At 51.7% G+C, this 24,258-nt stretch overlaps 1 protein-coding gene across 1 annotated transcript in view; it reads right to left on the reverse strand.

Annotated features, from left to right (window-relative positions):
* LOC130529841 (cadherin-4-like) overlaps positions 1-24,258 on the reverse strand; it is a 132,159-nt gene that overhangs the window by 64,582 nt on the left and 43,319 nt on the right. The window contains exon 3 of the mRNA XM_057040462.1: positions 8,293-8,316. Within this exon, the coding sequence (XP_056896442.1) occupies positions 8,293-8,316 (24 nt within the window). The remainder of the gene's footprint in view (positions 1-8,292; positions 8,317-24,258) is intronic.

Genomic DNA, 24,258 nt, shown 5'->3' on the forward strand with positions numbered 1-24,258 from the left:
CGAGAGGAAGGGAAGATCAGCAGAGGTTCCGCTTCTTCGCTCCCGTAATGACCGGTGAAATCAATTTACGGGCTTTCGGACCGTCCACCGTCCCCTCCCGTCTGGCCGTCCTTTATCACACACTTGTCCTCACACTCTATGATGTAGACTCAGAAGAAGAGGAACCGGGGATGGAGATCCATGGAGATGAAAGCTAGGAAGAGGTGTGCAGGTGGGATACAACAGATAATGACCATGTCATTACCTCCCGAGCAGACGCTACGGAACAGCCTGTATCACCACAGCACTGACCCCCCCAGGTTGGGTGAGGCAGAGGGAGGAGGCAGCGCAATTTCAGAGCCCCATTTTGTAAGAGGGTACGACATCCCCAGCTCCCGTTTTATAACAAAGCCCCGGAGCGCCGCGGAGCATCAGCGAGGAGAGAGCGAAAAACAGAGACACAATAATAACACCCGCTGGGAAGAGCCCGGACCGCCGCGCTCCCTGCTTCTATTAGGAAGACACGGATGTTTAAATGTATTTAAGTGAGCGTCCTCAAAGTAAAGAAAAGTTCTCCTTTAAGTAGAAGAACCGGCTCAAAAAAAAAAAGAAATATAGAAACTCGGCAAAGAAATAAAGTGTCTTTATAAAGAAAGAAATCTCGCAAATACGCCCTTGACCAGGGTTGAATGATTTCTGCATTATTAAAGCAATGAAAGTTATAAATAATCCATATCAGTGCACACTCACGCTAGACTGAGCCTGTATTTTATGATGGAGATCATGCATGAGTTGATATGAATGACATTTTATTTAATTACTTCAATCAACGTAATATATTCGCTCGCGTATTCAAATTCCAGCTGTCCAAGCGTGTAATAATTACAATGACAACACATCAAGGCGCCGTCAAACAAATAATATGAAAATCCGTGGAGAAGAAAAAAGATCTTTTAATTTGCAGAGGGTGGGGGGAAAAAGAATCGTCGTCATAAACGAGCGAGGGGGAGGGGGGTGTAAACAGCCTTCAAGAGGAGCTGGTTTTATCCTCCTGAAATCACAGTGTGTCACACACACATTTAAGTAATCAGCCTCGCACCCGGAGAAAAAAGAACCCAGGAATAAGCGACGCTCGCCAACGTTCAAGCTAATTAACAAGTTCTTGTTTCAGCTGCAACCTTTGCAACAGTTTCTGAAAATAAATGGACGATTACGGCTCCAGAACCGGCCCATTAATGCAAACAAGAGAGGGAAACGCAACAAAAGAGACGGAGAGAAGGCGGAACGCTCTCCCGTCTCCCGTCTCCCGTCTCCCGTCTGCAGGTGGAGCAGCAGAAGACGCTGAGATCCCAGGAGGCTGCCTGATGGCTTTAATTGGCCTCTGCTGGTGTGGAGCAGAGCGCCAGGATCCGTCTCCAGTAATGGAGGGAATGATGCCTCTCACAGAGGGGAGTGGGCACGTCCTGTACGCCTGCACTCTGAGGGGCCGTGAACCCTCACCTGCAGGGGAAATCATCCTTTAGGGGTGACGAGCACGAGATCTGATCGTCTTAAGACTTTGATATTATACATCACATATGGGCAAACGTGAAATAGCCTTGAGGGACCGCAGCTAATAACTGTTATCTCTACTGGAAAATGACCGCAAATGTTGGTCTCTGAACAGATGCTGTTTGTTCCGGGCGGAACATCTCTGGAGCATTGGGAGGGGAAAAAAACCTAGAATAAGCAGAGCAGAGAGGAGGATATGCAAACAGCCTGTAAAAGGTCCCATCAGGTGGAAACAGTCCACAAACCTCTTTATGTAATTGTGCGTATGAGGGATCACTCTGCGTCTTTCATGGCTCCCCGCGGAGGAACCTGGTGCTGAGCTCGCGGAGCTGCTAAAAGCTGCATGATGTCACAAACAGACCTTGAAAGTGTGTCGGGAAAGACAAAGGAAATCCGACGGGGTGGGGGGTTAACGGGAGCCAGGGTGCCAGCGGAAATGGAGAAAGGCCTCTTTGGGTTTACGCTCCACGCGTTCCTTCTGTGGTCTCGGGCTGACGGAGAAGATCAATCCACAAAATTCAGCGCGCCCTGGAAACCAGCTGCCGTTCTAATTGCTCCTCGCCGCTGCCGTCCTCAGCGCCACTTCCATGCTAATGCTGCGCGAGGTGATGGCGCTGATTCTTCTCCCACTAACGAGCGCCGCATTTCCATACAGAACATGGCTTCCTTTGAGTGGAAGCGGCCCCCGTGCGCTCCATGTTGACGGATTCTTGCCACTTTGGCCCCGTGCCGATTGGGGTTCCTAATGGGCTAAGCTGTGTTTACATTTCAAAGACTTTCACATGAATTATTGATGGATGTGAGTTGGCTTGTTCTTGGAACTGGACCTGGGAGGATCCATCCGGGCCTACCTGGCTCGTGTGTGTCACAAACACACTTTCAAAAGCGAGTGGTCTTCGTTCTGTTCATCTGTGTCTCGGTTAAACATGATTCGATTGAGAAAAACAAAAGTTTTGTCCTGAAATGAAAAGCGGACTGAGGCCGCAGGCTTGACTTCTGCATGGGAGAATTCCCCCCCCCTCGTGTTCCTGTTCGGAACGCCAATTTTTCCAGACCCTGATTTATTTTCTTGGCCATCTTTGGTGTCAGAAATAAAACAGCTTTTCCTCTGAAGTTTTGTCATATACTCTTGGAATGGATAAAGAAATTAACCATGTGGAGCAAAAACTAAAAAATAAAGGGATTTTTTTCCCTCCCCTCTGTTTTATTCCGTTTGCTTTGACGTTTCATCTTCTGGGCTTGAGCGAACCCGTCTGCCGCGGCGGCGGCGTGCCTGTGAGCAGCTGATGGGGTCTGAGGGCGCAACACCGGCGGAGCAAAAACTCTGCTTAATTAGTGCGACCGAGGAGTCGGTGTGATGTGTTTATCCCATTACTATGAGGTACAGGCATCTTCAAATCGCAGCCTTTTGTAGGAAAGGCAGGAAGTTGTGGGAAAAAGGGAATGTTCTCATTGTTCCTGGTTCATATATGCAGCTCATGGCTTCCCCAAAAAAAGGGAAGCCATGAGCTGTGGTTGGTGCCGTGCACGAGGCCTCCGCGCTGGGACACGGATCCACCTTCCCTCCACGTCATTGTTTTTCCACCCTGCTGGGTTAATCCAACCTGGCCAAATCCCTCTGCCGGGGAGGCCCACGTACACGCCGCCCCGCTGTGTCCAATATGCCACCTGCCTTCCTGGTTCCGCCCGCCACGGGGCTTCAGGCGCCACCGCGGCCCCTTTGTCAGCGAACAGACAGAGCCGTACGCGCCATCACCTGAGTGCGTCGTCGCAGGCAGTCTCGGGACGAAAGCGTGTTCCTGAATCACAACAAAGCGTTAGGAGCTCCGCGGGATCTCCGCGGCTCTGTTATCGGGCGGCTCCGAGCAATCTGGGCCCGGCGCAGCAGCGGGTCGCTGAAAAACAGGGACGGCGAGCTCCTGTCCCGCAATTCTGTTCAGCATTTATAGACAAAGAGAAAACTGGGCAGGATCAGCGTGAATCCTCCCTGCGCACCAGAGATCACCCTAATCTGATCCATTAGACCAAACTGTTCTCATACCTAACTGAGGGGGTCTAGAGGAGGGTTCTGCCCGGGCGGAGGCGTCTCTGTGGAGCGCCGATGCACACATACTGCAGGGCAAAATGCTTAGTATTGATTTCTGTTTGGTATGTGCGTGCACGCCATTCCAGTTCTGAATGGCGGGTTTCCCCCTGAGCAGGTTTAGGAAGGTCGGACCCCCGACCGCCGTTCTATACGGAGGGATGGAAAATCTAATCACTGAGGAACATTCCAAGGCTTATTCGAGGAGCTGCTTTCAAACTCCTGAACGGCGTCGCCTCAGACGGGCGTGAATCATCACGAAGGGTAAAAAAACCTCCCAAAGAGCGAACAGATCGATCTGACGGACATGGACGCAGCTGCGAAGGTCGAGCTAATAATCTTTCATTGACTCAAACATAAAAAACAAGAAGCCGCCCATTTAAATGTCAGCGTCTGAAACAAATGGAGTGGCTAATTAATAATAACAAACTCAAGCAGCTCCTTTGGTCCATTAGCACCAGGAAATACGAGTTTATCGGGAGCTTTTCCTCAAAAGGGCTTGAAAAGTGCTTTGATAAAATTTCCTTTTAGCTGCAATCTCGGTCTCTCAGCGTCACCTCATCCCCACGGAGGGTTTGCAAGGCCCTCATGAAACTAGCAACCATGTTATTAGGGAGCGTTTCTACCTGCCGGGTCTCAGTCTGGGTTTACGAGTCGGCTGTAAATGGACGGAAAGTTTGCGTGACGATACTTGTGTCGTGTTTATCGATTAACAAATGGCTGGAAAAGGGTAAATGAAGCTCCCGACTTCCTATTGGCCTCTCGGTGGGTCATTTGGTTTTAAGAATAAAAAGATATTAGCATCACGAACGATCAGGAGACCCATGACGGCGTGGAGAGTGTTGCACTAAACATTACAGTATATTGAGCAGAACGTCTCTGGCGTTAACTGTTATTCATTTACATAATAGCCTATTCTGCTCCTCTTCATGGTAGATTTGCTGTAATTCATTTCCTTGCTTATGAAGTGAGGTCCTTCCTTGAATCGCTGTACATTCGAGAGCTCTCCCGCCAAGTATTTTAATGGCGGCTTCCCGACACCCGGGAGCCAGGAAGCAGCGGCGCCGCGCCGGCATGTAGGTTTAATCCAAATCCTTTGTCTTCAGATGGACGTGAGACGAGAGACACGGATTCAGTCAAGTGTTAAATTACTGCTGACTGAACATACATTAGTGCGTTAGCATTTCAGCACAGCCAGAAATGTGCTTGAAAAGGAGGGGGGGGGGTTGGAGGTTTAGAGAGGAGGGGGCGGGATGAAGAGAAAGGCTCGCGTAGAGAGAAGTAGCATGGCGTGTACTGGTGAGGATGTAGCTGACAGGTAAATTAGCATGTGAGGCTAATGGGGCAAACAGCAGCCGAGCCCTCCCAGGCACCCTTTCACTTTGACAAACAGGCAGCTCGGTGACCCAAATATTGCTTCTGTCACTCCGCGTCCCACAGACAGCGCGCAGCCCCCCCGCCGAAGACGGATCACGCTCCCAAGTGCACATGCAGACAAGGACGAGGCTCTTTCAGGGAAGAATAAACAAATTTCCCAACCATAGCGATGCCTTTGAGCTCCTGTGATTGATCAAGCGGGCCCTCTGCAGGATTCTAAGGCAAGTGTGAAAAGAGGGATCGCAGCTGGTCTCCTGAGCGGAGCACATGAACTCGATGGGAATCTGCTCGCCGAGGCGAGTGCCATGTGCCCCCCCCCACACACACAGGAGGAATCAATAGTCACCTGAGAACCTCTGTCGTTCCAATTGTGCTGCTGTGCGCAGCCCTGTAGCCCAGCCTCACCCATAAATCAACACATTTGCAGCGTGGGAGCACGGGTGTGCACGTGTGCGCATGCATAAATGTTGGCAGACCTTTGCACATGTTCACCTGCAGACCTTTGCACACGAGCCGCCACGGTTGGGTGTGGGCGTGAGCCTATATCGGCGCTGCCGTCTCCACGCTGCGGTCGCCTGAACGTTTCATCTAATCATTAAACGCTGACAGGCTTCACAGAGCGGAGCTACTGATCCCCGTCAGAGGAATACTGGCCCTGACTTCATTAGCCCTGTTAGCACTAAGCAGCTTTACTCTCGCTCACACCTGGCTTAACCTGCGTGGTGACAAAAACGCTGCAAGGGTGAGAGAGAGAGACAAAAGGCGTTTAGAAGAAGAGGGAAAGGTGCGGAGGTGAGAGCAGCAAGGGGGAGGACGTGTGAGCAAAAGTTTCAAAGGCGCCAGGAGAGACGGGGCTCAAAGTGACGTTTGAAGTGAGAGGGGTTCGCAAATGCAAAATAAAAACAATCAATTAAACCGCCTCGCAACGAATCAATTAGGCGGCTCGTGCATCGACAGCTCGAGTGCTCGAGTGAGGCGTGAGGCTGGGGCGTGAGGCTGCGGCGTGAGGCTGCGGCGTGGGGCTGGGGCGTAAGGCTGCGGCGTGGGGCTGGGGCGTGAGGCTGGGGCGTGGGGCTGGGGCGTAAGGCTGCGGCGTGGGGCTGGGGCGTGAGGCTGGGGCGTGGGGCTGCGGCGTGGGGCTGGGGCGTGAGGCTGGGGCGTGGGGCTGCGGCGTGGGGCTGGGGCGTGGGGCTGGGGCGTGGGGCTGGGGCGTGAGGCTGGGGCGTGAGGCTGCGGCGTGGGGCTGGGGCGTGAGGCTGGGGCGTGAGGCTGCGGCGTGGGGCTGGGGCGTGAGGCTGCGGCGTGGGCGTGGGGCTGGGGCGTGAGGCTGCGGCGTGGGCGTGGGGTGTGGGCGTGGGGCTGGGGCGTGGGGCTGCGGCGTGGGGCTGGGGCGTGGGCGTGGGGCTGGGGCGTGGGCGTGGGGCTGGGGCGTGGGCGTGGGGCTGGGGCGTGAGGCTGCGGCGTGGGGCTGGGGCGTGGGCGTGGGGCTGGGGCATGGGCGTGGGGCTGGGGCGTGGGCGTGGGGCTGCGCGTGGGGCTGGGGCGTGGGCGTGGGGCTGCGGCGTGGGCGTGGGCGTGGGGCTGGGGCGTGGGGCTGCGGCGTGGGGCTGGGGAGTGCTCAAGAATTAGCGCTGAACTGACACTAGTGTGCAAACAAAAGGAGAAAAGGAGATATGCAGATACTGCGGCGTTCTCAGAACACCCCCCCCCCCTCCTTCCGCTCCATACATCAGCGAACGGCTCAAGCGAACCCCCCCCCCCCCCCCCCTCCCCCTCTGGGGACGGGGACGTTGATTCAGGCCTTCTGATAAATGTACGGCTGCCATTTTGGGGATGGAAGCAGAAAGATGTCTCCAGGAGACTGCTGATGCAGCACAGGTGCAATATATACAAGAGGGAGGAGGGCGGCGGCAGAAGGGGGGGTGGACACGTGTTGGACGGGTGGGGGGGGGCTGAAGAATAAGAAGAAATGACAATGCAGTCGTGCAGCGTGTGTACAGCTTGCTGCTCTGACGGATGCATATGCACCTGTATACGGCGCCATTGTGCCACTTGAATGGCTGCGAGGGCGGAAACGTCACGCGGCCTCACGCCGCTCCGCGGGCTTCTGTTCCCAGTGCAAGCGCGTCACTTTTCTACCATTATCCCTCTATCCCTCAAGGCCCCGCGCCCGGTTTATGGACCGCCGCAGCGCTCCGGAGGAGCAGATTACAAACGGGAACCATCAGCGCCCGCGTGTCAGACGTGCACGGCCGGCATTTGTTTACTGTCAGGGTTGCGTGGCCTCTTCATCTCCCTCCTGCACGCGTGGCTCCCAGAGCTCCACCCACATTCATCAGGCCCCCGCTGAGCCACATCACTTACCTTTATCGCCCGTCTGACAATGGCGCTCAGCACAGTCATCACACGGGGTTCAGAGTAATGTATGTCTGCGCTGTGTGTGTGTGTGTGTGTGTGTGTGCGAGTGTGTGTGACCTGTCATAGGTCGGCGCTATCAGCGCCGCTCTCGCTGTATCTACGAGTGGCTTCATCTGAAGTGGCGCGCGGCGACAGACGGGAGCGGGGATGTGGTTTAAACGTGCGGGGCGGATCGTATCAGGCGGCGTGATCACTGTCCCCCGTTCCAGCTCAAATACAAACAATCTATAGGTTCGCACAACCGCGGCGGCGACGGCGGCGGGGGGGGGGCATATTTCTGCTGACTGAATCACAAGAGCGTGTCACAACATCGGCCACCAACAAGGAAGGTAGAGCACTGGGAATACTAGGAGGAGACTCTCCGCCCCGGAGCTGCTCTGACAGTTTCCTGTAATCTTACACGATCAAAACAGCCTCCAGATGCCATCGTACCCCCCCCTCCCCTCCACCTTGCTGAGTCTCCTCCCAGAATGCATTTTGACTGCGAACAATCCCGTCCTCCAGCCTCAAATTAGCATCGACGGGAGAGTGCGGAGGAGTCTAATCGGAACTGTGATTATTCTTAACGCCAGACTGGAAGAAAGCGATGCATAAACATGGCGTGTGGGCCGTCTGTCGGCGCAGGATAGCGGGATCGTTTAAGCTAGGTGTCAGTGGGTGTGAGTGATTGAGTCGGTAATCAAACAGACTGTTCTGTAAAGGAAAACACGCAGCCACTTAATTTCAAATCAAAATCAACAACAAGGTGTTGCTTTTTTCCCCCACCTCATTAGCAGAAACAGGAAGCAGACGCAGCAGAAAATGCACAGGCATGCACAGCTGTGTGTGTGTGTGTGTGTGTGTGTGTGTGTGGGGGGGGGGGGGGTCTGTGTGTTCTGTCTTACCTTTCTGCGATGACACGGTAGAACCTGCAGGGTGGAGAGAGAGGGGACACAAGCAGAGGCATTAGGAGCATAAAATGCAGCAGCAGGAGCAAAACAAGTGAACCAGGAGGAGACCTGGGACCCGTCTGGAAGATCCATTTCATGAAGCTTTGCAGCGCACGTGAACACAGAGCGAAAAACACTGGAAAAAGGCACGTCGGGTACAAAGACGAGGGTCTCCAGACCCCCGGAAGCCCCTCCGTCTTTTAACAGAGCTCTCAGCCACGAGGCTGGGCTGAACCTTCAGAGCAACACCAGCAAATCGGATCCTCTCAGCCAGTTCTGCTCGGGCCCACGGCCCCCGAGAGGGGCTCCCCGTCCACGTGTTCAGGATCAAACCGCGGCGCTGGGAGGGAAGGACGGAGCGCCTCTGGTTTTTCGCGGACTATCGACGTGGAGTGCATCAGGTGTGTTTGCGGAGGAGGAAAATCCGGTGAATTCAGCTTATTGTCCTCATGAAATATTTACCAGGACGCCGCCCGCCGGCTCCCGAGGTGTCACTTTTATTTAATAGACTCGTCAAACCTGCCTGCTTTTACTTTGTCCTTTCAGCAGTCGGGATCCATCGGAACGTTTCTGCGCTGGCCGAGCGCCCAAACGGCCGCAGACGCGGGACGGGAATAATTGAATCCGAACGGATTTGTGTGCCGGGGAGTGATAATCCGAAGCTCTGCCTAATTGCCAGAGTAAAGATGGCGTCCGCTGCGGGAGGGGCGGCGTGGGTGTTTATCGTGGCGTGGGATTGGACTCAGCTTCGGGGTTTTCAGCACTTTTGTTTTGTGAGGTGTTACAGTGGATTTGAGCAAATATTAGCTCTCTGCTTATTACACGGTCTGATTGGCCGCTGTGTGACTGTCCAGAAGCTTCTGCGTGTCAGGCCTTATCAGAGAGGAGGCTTCAAATAATTAGCCAGTCAGGCACTCTGGCAGCGCGGCGCAGCCAACCTCATCACCCCGAGAAAATCCGGGATTCTGCCCTTCACACCAAAGGCTTACAAACTCTCAGCATATTTAAGACCTTCCTGGTATCCGCAGAGGCCATAAAGTCACCCGGAATTATCTGCATTTTTAATACACTGAATAGAATATGCAGGCGGCGGGAGCAGGGGGCCGCGTTCACGCGCTGGGAGCAGGGAAGTGGCTTTTTCCAAGAGTCTCCGGTCAAAAAATAATCAATAAAAGTTGATGTGATCATCAGATCCCCTTAACAGGGTGATTAAAGCAGAGGTCATTGGATTCCTGGATAGCTGTTTCGTTTAGCCTAGCTTCATTCAGGGGTTCTGGGATCAAAAACGTGGACTCTCATGGACCCTGATGGATCCATGGAGCGAGATCAGGATTCAGGATTTACTTCTTAATGCATTTTTTATCATCTATCTAACGTATAGCAACACGTTACCCGGATATCTGCTAACCCTTGTTTACTGATTAGAGCCAGAAACAGCTCCTCAGCCGTCGCCACGGCAGCTGCGTCCGACTGTAGGTGGCTGAAGACGAGGAGAAGAGCTGCACGGACGCGGCGCTTCCGTAATCAAGTGTGCGGTTCACTCAATTACGCCACAGCGGAAACAAACGCAGCGTCCTCTAATGATTTACCACCATTGATAAATCATCCCTGGAATCTAATTGGGATAAATTCCAGCGCCGGAGCGGTTTTGTTAATTACACACTGGCGGGGAGACGGTGACAGTCCATCAGTCCAGGTTAGGAACTAAAGAAGCTACTAAGTGAGTGATGGAGGCTCCGGTTAATTGTAGTGATGGGACGAGCGACACTGGTGCGTCAGCACTGTGCCGAGTGAAACCCCGTATCGGTGCGTGTATCGCTTTAAGAAAGAATCGCGTGACCGATACAGGAATCGTATCGTTTGGATTGTTTACTGTAGTATACAATTTTTAACGGTGGCGCATTGCACTCACTTTATCAAGTGAATGACCTGTGATACATATGATAGTTAAAAAGCCTTACAGTTGCTTTATTCATTTTATCTCATAATAACGAGATCCTGATCTCGAAATCATGAGATAGGGTGTCTATTTTTTTAACAAGTGAATGCAATGCGCCACCTTAGTTTTTACTCTGTTCTAGTAAGAGGTTTGAATTGTTTTCAGATAAATTCACTTTTTATGTTATTGTAGGTGAAGTGTCGGCTCTGCTCCACAGAGCTCTCTTACATCAATAAGAGCACTTCATCAATGCTGAGGCATTATAGAGCTCGGCATGGCAATGAAGAATTGGCAGATACTCGTCACTTGCACTTAAAACTCTCTGCTCACCATCGTCATCTGCACCGTGTGAAAGAGTATTTTCTGAGGCTGGGGAGCTGGTGTCTAAGAGGAGAAATCGCCTCCAAAAACTTTTGTTCCCCAATAAAAATTCATAAACTAATCACTTTTTTGTATTATTTGATATGATTTAACAGTTAAGTTAACAAAAAATGTGTGTACATAAGTAAAAAATTGTAACTCAAATTTGCTATATTTTACATACCAACTCAGTTTAGCAAACAAGGAATTCCTTTACCTGCAATCATTTTATAACTACTGCAGGGGTCACTAGTGGGTGACCAACACAGTATCAATACAGTGCCGACTGTACACTCCTTGAGGTATCATCGTCCCATCACTAGTTAATTGCCACCATTGACCTGGACGGCCATGTTTCCAGCAGGGTTGAGGAGATTGGGCGTGGCCATGTGAGGTAGAAAACATCATTCTGGATCATGCCTGATGGAAATAACACTTATATGTTTGTAGCTAAATGACAAAAGGATCTGTTTGATCATTATTGATCAGGATAGATGAGCCAGAAGCATCAGTCGGGAAATAATGGATGAAAATGGAGAAAAACCACGGAAAAAGCCCCACGTGATCTGAGAGGATAATTGAAGGCAGCTGAGCAGGAAGGAGCCACAGGTGGAGGAGCATCGGCACAATCATGAACAGGACCTGCAAGGACCCAACAACCTTTGCAGAACAACACACCGCAAAGGTCACGAGAGCGGGCGACCTTGGACGATAGAAGGGTCACGCCGGCCTAATCCCACCCTCGTTTTAGATGGATCAAGTCATTTCCACGTGATCTTACTTTTGTGATCTGTGTGTGTGTGGGGGGTTGTTACACACCTCAACACGCGCATGTGTATTAACTGCTCTGTCCTGCGGCACCTGAAAGCCTCATGCAGCACGACTGGTGACGCTAAGGGCTTAAAAGCATCGGCCTGAGCTCCTTCCACAGAAGGAAACAGGAAGACTCCACACAATGCTAACGTTTAATTAGCTGAGCGCGGCGCATGCTCAGGCACGCCGAGCACGGGGAGCGCTGCCTTCTCGCTCATTATGTCCTAATGAGTTGTCTATTAATGAAAAGGGAAAGCATTTATTTTGCCAGCACAAAAGGTTCGGCTGAATTAATTACCGCACGAGCGCCGCCAAATGAAAACACCGAGTGTGGCATCGCTCTTATGTGGCACATTTCCCATTAAGCAGCCGTTATCTAAGCGCGGCGACACGGCGCCGGGAGCCGGGCCCTTTCAGGGCGCTAAGACCCAGCTTGTCTGGACACTCTCAATTCGGATGGTGTCTTCATGGCAGGAAGGCGAGAAGAAGACTTGAAAGAAGTCAATCTGAACTAAAATTGCTCCGCTCCGATCGGACCACCTGGCTTTTAAAACTAATGAGAGATGTCGCTCTGGATTAATTCCTACCAGCATCGACCTCTTTTCCAGCGCACCTTTAAATAATGAAGGGGTAATTGCGTCCCCTTTCCAGTTTTTAGGCTAATTTGCGCTCAGGTTGTGCCATTTTACGAGCCAAATGGAGATAGACAGGTCATAATTGGGCTGCTGTAAACGGGCCTCGGATGTCAGCAGGAAACGGGGCCTGAGAATGGGGTTCCTGCGATGATAATAAAAAACTTCTTTGTTGTTCTGCATCCAAATGATGGTCTGAATGCTCCTAACAGCCATTAATGGCTCCCAGTCCCACTAGATTCCCCTTGAAGAGGTCCAGGGCGCAGAAATCCAACCCTCTGACAGATGGTCCTTGATCAGATATTTGAGTCTGGGCAGCCAGGTCACCCGTCTGGACACGGGAATTCTGCCTGGCCCTGGGGACGAGAACCGCATCTGAACGTCCGGCTCCGGTTCCACAGCCAGGCAGAAAGTGTCCTGGCAGGAACGCCGGAGCTTTGCAGGCCGCTGTCACTTGGCCTCATGAGGAAATCATTTGGATCTTCAGGCTAATCGCTAAAATGCTAACGCAGCCCGCCTCATCGCTGCTTTGATTGCGTCCGGTTAAGAGGAAAACCGCCAGCAACAGCGACAGACTTGGTAAAACCGGAGTTCTGACAACTAAAGAGAAAAGCCTGATCAGATAAACCCCACTCAGATGAATGAATCTATCGGTATTTCTATCTTTAATGTCCCGCTCCATCTTCCCTCCTCTCCCCGCCGTCATTGACGCCGCCGCCGCAGAGAGAGCCCGGTGAATAAATACGACAGCCCGGGCTTTATTTATCCTCCCCTGTGACAGTGGCGGGCTAAAATGGCAGGGTTTTTTTTCGGATATGACCTTCAGTTGGAGTGGTCCCCCATCAGTCATCTCTGCCACCCACAGATCAGGCTCTGGATGTAGTGGTGTGTCCCCCCCCCGGCCCGCCCACAGCTGCCCAACAGCAGATTTTTTTCTATTTTAGTTCCTCCTCCTACCCTTGACCCATCTTTGTTTCTGCAGATGTTCACGACACCCCCAGCGTCTTTCTTTAAATATTTATTTTCATGCAGGCTAATCTGATAGAATTAATCCCACCTAAGCCCCGCCCACCTCCAATTACACTCTTTTCATTTTTTGCAGCAGAAACGGGGAAAAGCTGTCGGCTCAGCGTCCACGGCTGGAATATCGCAGCATAAACAGCCCCCGAGCCACAGATTTATTCTTTTTTAGCCATTATCTACCGCATCATCCCTCATCGTCAGCTTGTCATCGTGTTATCGGAAGCGCTGACACGTCGTCTGATAACGTTAAACTATAAACGCAACGTTATTATTTTCCATGACTGAGGAAGCGAGGCAGCCATGATGAAAAGCTAAGCCGTGTCAGCTCTGATTACGCCGTTCAAAAAGACATTAGAGTTGAGGATAGCGATTATTCATAATGTAGGTAGACAACCTAATGCTGCTGAGCGCCCGCCCCCTCGCTGCGGCTTCGGCAAATCATCTGTCCTCCGTCAAAGATATGTTGGGGACAAGAGTCTCTCCCTTCTAACAGGTAAAACACAAATCAGGTAGAGCATTATCATCGTCCAGACCTGGACCTGGACTGTTCTGGACCCCCGAAGGTGCGCTGTGGTAGCGACATGATGTAAGCCGACATCCAGGAATTCCATCTTTTTGAGGTTGATGGTTCAGAGTGTCCCACAGATGCTCTATGGGAGCGACATCTGACTCTGACTATATTATACTACTGGCAAAGGGACCATTGTCACCAGGAAGACCTGGACCCAGTGGCTGAACAAGCCACTTTGCCAGAAGTAAGATATGATAATCCCCTCTTCATGATCAATAATTCCAAAAATCCTCAAATATTGATAATTCGATGCATTCATTAGCAAACATAATCAGAATACGTATGCTCCCTTATTCAGTAAAGAGCTTGATTGAATTGGGCTCTGCACAGATGTACACATACGATCCATACTGCACTTACGTCACACACACACACACTTGCAGTCAATCAGAGTGCTGATTAATTTGAATGAGCAGCATCTGACAGGGGCTGTATGGACGGTTTAGATTATTATTTCCATCCAAATTGGGAATCGCAGGACATAATTTTGGACTTTTAAAGGTTGAGAAAAGGCTGGAAGTACTTGAGCGGAGCGGGAAAACAGGCTCCGGTTGGTGGCAGACAGCTGCGAGCGCTTAAACGCCACCTCGTTATTGCGTTGCGAGGCCATAAACATAAGAGGGGGAGCAGAAACGTCGACAGGTGATGCGTGCAGGTTCGAGACTGCCGCGTCTCCATTTTGTAAACCCCATTTTATAGCTGCAGTAAATGATGCTGGTTGCAGTCATCTCGGAATCAAATGCAACACGCAACACTCTTTTTGAGGTAATGGTTTGTCGCTCACGCTTTCACCCAACCCCCCCCCCCCCCACACACACACACACACACACAGAGTTAAACCATCGGTGCACATTTAAGGAGGACTATGAGTATTATGCGAGTAGGCTGGTAATAATTGCCGAAGCCTCGGGCTACGACGTGCATCCATTACCTATGTGCTCAATCAAAACAGATATAATAATTAGCTTCAGGACAGCGTGAACTTTGTGTTAAACACTGAAAATGAACACCCTGTTAAAATAAGAGGCTTTTTTGATGTTGCTAAAGAGACAAAAGGCTAAATAAAGCGCGCTGTGAGGCGTACAGAGGCGTACGAGGGAGGGTTAGAGGAGCAGCGTCCTTAAATATTTTCAGAAATAATTCACATGACTCTGGTGAATAATTTAACGGGAGGGCGCTGATTTCACTTACAGCTCGTTTTCAGCGTGCAGGCTGACAGACAGGATGGAGTCAAATATCAACTCGCTCAGCGAGAAAAAGGCTGGAGATGTTCTGCTGCTCAGAAGGTGGTTTTGCCCCAGTTTACCTGCACAACAGTGCACAGGTAACACTCAGACAGCCTTTTCTCTGCTGCTTGTACATGAAAAGGTCATAAAAACCTGTGACGGACAGGCCTGACAGATATGCGGGCATGTTTAATTCAGCACCACGGACAGCTCCGCTAACGGGAGGAGGCTCGCGTCGGCGTTAGCGTCGTGATTTTCAACCTGAGCTTCCACTCGTGGACGACTCCAGAGGTCAGTAAGGAAACACCCAGATGGAAGCCTGAGCTCATCACCAGCACCGGTTAGATCAGGACTCAGTGATGACCGCTCAGCCAGTCAGGGAACCACGACAGCAGAGGGGAAGCAGAACAGAACCACCAGAACGTCTGTTTACACAGTTATTCCATCATTTGTGGAGACGATTCAAACTCTGGACGTCCGTTATTAAATTTACCCCTGGCATCATTTACTTGTCTCACATTACATGTCATTGCTACGCCCGTGGTTACGCTGCCAGGCGATTAGTGGAAATGCAGACACTGATGAGGTCACGGGGACTAGAAACTAATTTTAGGGCATGAAAATATATCAGTATATAATATATCAGGACCAACATTCTGTTGCCGATGGACAAAAGAGCGAAGCTGCGGCTTTATTGGGACCACCTACTGTATCAGTGATGGAAACATGTGGCACCCCGATGCTGACGAGCAATGAGTGAGAGGGATTAGCGCGAGATGGCCGACAGCGATGTAACACTTTGAGGAAAACAGACAGGCTGAGCTGAGACAAGCAAGACGTATTTGCTCAGTGGAATGAAAAGTAAGATAAATACCGAGCTGAGGATGAAGTGAGAGAAGAGTGGGACATGTGGGGATGCAGGACGGACCGAGGGATTAGCACACTCTGTCACACTGTCACGCCCAAAAGGCACCGCTGTCAGTCACACACACACACACACACACACGATTCTGTTTTCAAGCACATTCCTGCTGCTAAAGTGGGCTACAGCAGGAGAAAAGAACAAAAAGTCTTTTATTTTCCAGACGTGAGAGGAAAATGGAGAACGTATTTACGGTTCGCACGTCTACGGTCGCTCTTTTCTGTTCCTGACGGCTGCAGGAAGGAGAAACGGCGCAGCGGAGGGCCGTTCAGATCAATCTCACAGCACCGCTCAGGGGTCAGGGGGTCAAAGCCGAAGCTATTTCAGCTCAACTGCTGCACTTTGGGCACAATTCGGTAATCCGACTCGTTTTGAGTCCAGGTTTGCAAACGCCTCAAAGGAAAAGAGAACAGAGGGAGGAACAGAACGGATTAAATGCACCATCACGTCACATCACGTAATCTGATGAGATGGGGGGGCGCACACACACACACACACACACACACACACACACACACACACACACACACACACAGTGCCCGAGGGTGAAAACACACAGTCTCTTCTTGGATTTGTCAATTATGGAGATGAATAACGGCCCTACACAGAACACTGTGATGTCACGGCGACATTGACCTTTGACCCCAGGAATATTAATCCACTTAAAACCGCGTCGTGTCTTTCGCATCCATCCGCTGGCAGTAAAAACAGCTGCACGGATTCTCGGGTTACATCATCTTAACATGTGACGCATCTGACGACTTCCGTGACCTTAATTATCGTCGCCTGCTGACTAATTTCTGGATGCTCTACCAGCAATTCCTGGAGGTCGTGGTGGCCACCGCGGCCACATGCTGCGTCCTGAGAGCGTCATCCCTGATTGTGGCATTAATTATGCAGCGATTATGGGATGTCTGCACTAATTGGATTTACGTCTCAGCTCGTCGGAGGCGGGGAAACGGCGTCACCTGTGCGAGTTCTGTCACATCACCCAGTTTGACGCTGCGCTACCTGGCGAAAACAGTCCCAAACTGGCTCCGTGATGCCTTCAAATGCATTAAACAGAGATGGAGGAATAAACAGAAAGCTCTTCAAACAGAGCTTCAGCCTGTTTAGACAGAAACACCTGCACTGTTCAAAAAAATAATATTCTCTGCTCCGGTGCCAAATCACACTTGAAAAATCTGCCCTGTGGAGCCTCTTTTCTCTTTTTTTTTATTCACAGCATTAAACCTGCTATGAACATAATAACCCACGCCAGCTTGTCCGGGATCACACAGGCAAGGCTTTTAAGCAAATGGCAGTTGTGCAAACTAAAATGGCAGTGCAGAAAGTCAATTCGGAAGCTGAAAGCTCTCACATCGCTGTCATTAACAAGGTTGCTGGAATAGCAATTAGCCCCTCTTACGGTGCTCACAACAAAAACGTGGAGGTATTTCTAAAAAAAAAAAAAAAAACAAGACAGGACAGGGGAGAAAAACTGGATATACGGCTGGAAAACGGAGCGCGTTTCTACAAACCCCACACAAGAAAACACCGTGCGGGTCTGAAGAGGCGGTAATAATTCAGATTTATACAGCGTGCTTAGCGTGTGTAGAGAGTATGGATTACACGTTCGCCACGGCGCATCGTTCACGCTATTTATGAAAGTGTAAAAACAACTTTTAAATCTATCCTGGGTCGATTACGAGGCGGCGGAGGAGATAAGCTGCTTTTCCAGCGAGCGGGACGGGTTCGGCTCGGTTCGGCACGGAACGCCGGCTGGGAGGGGAACCGAACAACGCCTCTGTGGGCGGAGCCAGACACAGAACACCGCTGATTGGCTGAAAGACTCATCACTCGTGAGCGTCCCTGTGGTATCCGCCAGAAGAGGAAAAAGAGGACTCGCCGCTCAGGGAGGACTCGGCGCCGTTCAAGTTCCTATTTTTATAAATCCTTTCAGGGGGCCAGAACTTCCGGTGAATACGCGAGCTGCTACGTTCCGTCACGCTGCGACGATGTCACCCCGGGCTGGGAAGACCACCGACGTGAAGACGGATCGTACGAGACAGTAAAACCGCACGTTAGTGGTATTTATAGAGGCGACTCAGCACGAGATCTCGCAGAAACTCACGTGAGCCGACGTGACTTGGGAAGGAGAGCAAACGGCGTGGTCCGGCCTGGCATTTACCCTCTGCAAACACGCTTTGTTTCATTAACTGTCTGGCAAAAGCAGCAACATAATTAGCCCAACGTTTGATTTTCTACTCCTGATAAACTCGAGGGAGCGTTTGAGTGACTTAAGGACGAGAAATGGAGAAAAACCTGCAGTGTGAGGGGCTCAAATTTAAAAGACAGTTCAACAAAGCCTCACAAAAAAACATCACAAAAGCCTTGTTGGCTGTAATTTGTAACAGTGCACCTCTTGGTGGCAACAATGCTCTTTATTTAATGTCCTGGTAAAATCTTTGGTGTGAAGCTTTTGGGAGCAGGATGGAGGGTAATGAGGAGGCTAATCTGATTAAAACCAGCTCCTCGGGCTGCTCTGGACCTGCCATCAACCTGCAGACACTCCTGCCCGATCCATCAGTGCTCCGCCCCCACCGAGCGCACGGAGCGGACCGCGCACGTCCCAACGGCCGCTGTCCTCGGCTGAGACATAACTAACACTCCTGGAGCCTCGCTCTTTATTAAAGAGCTGCCACCGAAGGCCCCCCAGGGGAACCGGCGGTGCAGAGATGTGACATCGAACAAATACTGCCTGTTGGAGGGAGCTCAAAAGACCAAATGCCAACGCCGACCTTTGATTCTGCAAATAAGAAGAAAGAAAACGGCGCATAATGACTGGATAATGCTGATGTTCTCAGCACAACACCTACATACGGAGAGCGACGGGTGCCGGGGAGAATGAATTACACAGACAATTAGCAGGAGGAAACAAAAGCAGATTTAATCAGCTCCCCCAAACTCTGCCCTCACCGCGCACAAAGGAACGCGGGCAGAGTTCTGCTGTTGTTCTAAAGGCTGTGGAACCAGGAACCACGAGTCTTTCTCCCCGTTTTTGCAGAAATGTACGAGGCTGTTAGCGTTTTTTTGGGGGCATCGGCTTCCTCCACACTTCCGCCCCCTGCGGGCTGTCGCTAATCCCGCTCACGCCCAGGAAGGAGGAACAACGTCACCTATTACCCACTGAACCGTCGCGTGGAGGCCTGCGGGATGATTACCAGCAGGGACGCTCGGCCCGCGGAGAGGAAAAGCATCTCCTGCCTGAAGCTTTCGGGATGAGCCCCGCTGGCCAGCCTTAAGATGCTGATGCCTCATTTTGGAGAGGGACGAAGAGGCAGTTCCATTACCGGAATGGGCTTTGCACAAGTGGAACACACAGTCCCCTGAGCAGAGTGCTCACAACCTGCAATGTGGAAGCCAAAATGGAGGAGACGGAGGTGCTGGATTCAGCGGCGAGTCTGAACAGCGGGCCGGATTGGGGAGTCGTGGCACCTCGTTGGTGCAGTTTCACCCAATATTTTTAATATGGAATTTTGAACAAAGGCTTTGGGAATGAAGTGGGAAATGAATTCTGACAGACGTCCCGCTGCAGATGGATCTGCCTGCTTGTCTTCTTTCATTTGTGCCTGAATGAATCCATCCTTCTTCTCCCAGACGTCCAGCGTCTGGATACAAGCCTGCGATTCGACGGCCCAGGATGACAACAAGGCAACCAGACCCGCGTTTCCAAGCACATGGGGCCAAATCCAAAGTGTGACGGCAGCCATGCGCCACTTATCTCCCTCTGAAGCAAAACAGAACCGAGACCCTGTTTGGAGCATCGCTGATGGACGGCAGGACAATACCGGGATGTGAGGAGCAATAAGGCAATAAGAGCTACTGGTTTGATTAGGATAACGTGCTAATATCAATCATTAGAGACCAAACGTTTTATTTTATACTATAACATGATGGCCAATATAGAGAAGAAAAGGTTCAATCTTTTAAAGAAAAGCAAAGTCAAAAAATCGGATTTTCTCCCAATTAAAATCATTATTATTTTCAGCACTTACACCAGTGATGACTGGAAAAATCCATGTGGCTGGTCTGCACCAACCATCCATCAACACATGCAAACACGCAGCCCAGTTATCAATAATCCATTAACCTGCAGCAGATCAGCCACTGTCAGAAAATCGTTGCCGAGGTAATCAACTTTCTGACAGCCCCGCGGCAAAATCCACACCCAGGCGGTGGCAAGTTTACAGCCCAGGCTGGGAATTTTCTCCCTTGAATTCACGTGAGCTCCCCCTCCCCGCCCGACTCATGACGGATATAAGAGCGAGTCGGCCAGCCAGGGTTAGACGCACAGAGGTGTTTTCCATCATTGTTAAGGTGCTGCAGAGAGCGGCGACGCCGGCGCCGCTTCTGTCTTCACGCACATTAAACACTGAAATAAGATGGCTGACAAGCAGCGGGGAAAGTCGCCTCAAGTGTCACTTTCTGTTGGAACCGAGCTGCACGCACAGACCTGGTCTTTATGTGAAGACTCCATCGCACCGTCAACTCTGACCCCAGCCACCAACAGGAGGGCCCCTCATATGAGCCGGGTTCTCCTCGAGGTTTCTTCCTGCCAGGATTTGGGTCGCACCCAGAGACAACCCCGATCGTCACACAAGTGATAAAAATGAAGATAAACAGGGATGAAAGTTGCCTCTTCGGAGGGATTTCGGTGGCGTCAGCAGGCGCGTTGCCTTCCGAGCCGAGTTGGTGCCAGATTTTAATGTTTTATGGCGTCGTGGCATCCAAAGTCGCTCCCATCTCTGCGCTGACACGCGGAATATCAACACTCCGATGCAGAAGCATGAGCGCCGTTCATGCCAACACGCACACACACAGATACACACAGATACACACACACAGATACACACAGCACTGAGATGCCAGTTCCAATTTAATCATCTCTGTCAAGCATCGCATTGCTTGTCCGACCAAGCATATCTTTCCATCTCTTTTTCTATTTCTTTTCTTTTCACTTGAAAGAAATTTCAATTTTGCGTGCGTCCCCGCTGCTGCTCTTTCTACTTCGGGTTCGGGTTCTACTTCCTGGTTCCCGTTTCCATAGCGACCGAGGCAGAAGTTTTCTTGCGGGGGGCGACGGATCCCGAGGCGAGGTGAGGCGGCGGCCGCGGCGGCGGCGATAACTCTCAGATCCCGCCGCTCATTTACATGGAAACATCCTGACGGATGCTGGCAGTAAAATATTTGCAGGCAGGAGCGAAATCAGGCGGCTTTTCGGCATCAAAAGTGCAGGTGTCGGAAAAACGCAGTCGGCTCGCGAGTCGGAAAAACCCCAGCGTGCACAGCAATAAATAACTGTAATCTGCAGCTTTTGCAAGGGAAGCAATAAATCCCAGAGTGGATTTTTCCCACACACTTGCTCAGGTTTGAACAGATTTACAACCCCACCCGCTGAACTCGCTACGAAACATTGATATTAACGTGCAGGACCTCCCGTGACCCGCCCCCATGTGACCTATATGCTGCCTCTTCCCCACCTAATGAAATTGCCATTATCAATTATTCCCCGGGAGTGTGAGGGGGAAAACAGCATGCCGCGGGGCACTAATGGGAGGACTCCACTCCACTTCCCGCCGCCACTTCCTTTTGAAGTGCTAATGGACTTAAGGTGCGTGTAATTCCCTGCCGATAGCCAACGAGAGAGGGCCACACGTGGGTGCGCAGGATAAGGACGTGGACTCCCGGCGCTCCCGTGGGCCCCGCTCACCATCCGCCGCTATCGGGCGGCCCATAAAGGAGAGGGCGTGGCAGAGAAGCGGGCCGCCGACAGCAGCAGAGGGAGCGGCGTCCTTTAAACCGTGACCAGATGAAACTCCCCAACACCGGCGGCGGCATTCAATTAACCGGCGAGTGAAAGTGAACGAGGGACGAGTCTTCTGAGGTCGCTCGCACATGATTTGGGACAGATTACCGAGAGGGCTGCGAGGGGAACGCTTGGGCGTAGCTCAGCTGTAGGTAGGTGGCTCGGAGGATGGATGGAGCCTCGGCGTCCTCTACGGTCTCCCGGTGCCGACCAGAGTCGGGTTCACCTTCATCTATCAGCGGCATCGCTGTGACCAATATAACTCATCTTCACCTACACAAGATATGGAGGGCGACGGTGGGGGTGAAGAGGGAGAGGGGGTGGGAGGGAAGGAAGGGGGGGGGGGGGGAGAGATTGTGAAGAGGTCGAGCGCTGCCGCCCTCCGTTGAATGAGTGTGAATATGCAGTTTCCTGCAGCCCAGGGAGACGTATGAAAGGAAAAATAGGGACGCACAAGAAAAAGAGCCACTTTAGTCGAACACACACACACACACACACACACACACACACACACACACACACACACACACAGACACACACACACACACAGAGTCTGGCTCTATTGAATTAGCCGAGGACACGCCGTCTGTCTTCATTGCAAAGGTCCTCGTCGATTAAAGTCCCTGATAAATTGATTAGGCCTCGAGGCCACCTGCTGGGCGCCGTCTGGCCACAAACAGACTCGATAGCAAATCAATGTTCTATAAACTGGTTATCATAGCCGCATCGGCCTTATCAATGAACTGCAGAGTGCGCGCAGATGAAAACCGAGGCCGCTCAAAGTGGTCGAGCGAGAGGGACGGAACAAAGAGCCGGATGATATCTGAGCCGGACCTCCGTGGACGCCTCGCTAAACTGCTTAGAAACCGCTTTGCACATAAATGTAGGAGCAAGTTTACTGTGACAGGGAACAGGCGGCACACGTGTGTGTGTGTGTGTGTGTGTGTGTGTGTGTGTGTGTGTGCGTGTGTGTAGAGGCAGCAGGTGCTCTCCATCTCCAGAGGAGCGTTCTAAATACAGTCACCTTGGGCGGCACTGGGACAGCCTGACTGGTGATGACTGGGGGATTCCTGCCAAATCTCTGCGGTGACGGCGAGCGATGAAAAACAAAACAGGGACAGACAGGAAAAACACACACGCGCGGATCTGCAGGCGCCCCAGTCGCCGGCTGTGTGTGTTTCTGTGGAAGCGGCTGCAGGAAATTAGAAATTGAAAGCTGGAATAAACAGAAGGAGGAGGTCGGAGTGGAGAGGGAAGCTCCGAGGACGCCGTCCGGCCAGAGCAGGGAGTGGCTCGGCGTAAACCATCGAGCCCAACGGAAAGATGAACAAAGGAGAGGGAAGACAAGAGACAACAATCTCACATGGATTTCCAAATCCATCATTCCTGTTTCCATCAAACCCGCCTGGGAAACAAGGATCCGCAGGAGCTGGAATTCCTGTTTTTTTTGTTGGTTTTTTGAACTGAAATCAAAGCAGCGTTGCTTCTTTTAAACAAACACGCAGATAAATTTAGACAAGATGGGAGGGAAAGAAGAGCAAAGCGGGGCAGAGGGGAGTCGATGGGGGAGGGAAAGCGGGTCCGGTTTAATGCGGCGAGGGCTTTGGGGGCCACGACACCAATCCAAACAGAGCTAAAGACGGGAAAACAGAGTTAATGGAGCAAAAACAAAACACACAAACACACCCTGAGCGACGCCGCGGCACCAGCTGCCCCGATAATACAGAGATGAGACGGCTGAGTCAAGTGATTGACTTGAAAACGGGCAAATAAATGGACTTTAATTAGAGGAATCATCATAGCGAGGAGCGGCGCTGTACCCCCCCCCCCCCCCCCCCCCCCCGCCACCACCCTTCAGTCTCCGCCGATGATGAGCGGGGGAACGATGATAATGCTGCTTCCTGAGATATCCGCTCTTGAAGGAGAGCGTGTTTCTGAAGATGCGGCGATACGGCGTTCTTCTGAAGAGTGGCGATGTGTGCGGGGCGATAACACCGGCACGGGGGAGATTGGACCCCCTTATCGGGCCGGAGGGCCCCCGTCGCGCTATCACGACTGATCTGTGAGGACTGACACGCCGCCGGAGCGCTCTCAATCCTTGATCTTTCACCTTCAAACACGGCGGCGCTCTCCGCTGCCCGGCGCCGTGGTTGGGCGGAGCCAACTGTGTTCTGGGAAAAACTTTAACCTTTCTCTCCATTTCTCCATAATTTAGTGCCCCTCAAAGGAATGGCCTCCGCTCGCTCTAATGACGGCTATAAAGGCAACGTGCTCCACCCCGGGCAGGAGTGGACGCCACGCGGCGCAGGAGCCGGGAGCGGCGTGCTGCCGTCTGGCGGGAACGCCTCCTCCCTCTTCACCCAGACGCAATAGGAGAAAACATTCCTTTTGTTATTCCATTTCCCATTTCCATTAAAAGTGACATTTCATCTAAACTGAACCCTCCGGGGAAGTGAGAGCAGGGAGGAGATGAAGCAAAAAGTGTGTGTCTGTGTGTATCTGTGTGTAGGGGTGTGTGTGTGTCTGTGTGTAGGGGTGTGTGTGGGTCTGTGTGTAGGGTGTGTGTGGGTCTGTGTGTAGGGGTGTG

The sequence above is a fragment of the Takifugu flavidus genome, chromosome 8, assembly GCF_003711565.1.
Source record: "Takifugu flavidus isolate HTHZ2018 chromosome 8, ASM371156v2, whole genome shotgun sequence".
Lineage (NCBI taxonomy): Eukaryota > Metazoa > Chordata > Actinopteri > Tetraodontiformes > Tetraodontidae > Takifugu > Takifugu flavidus.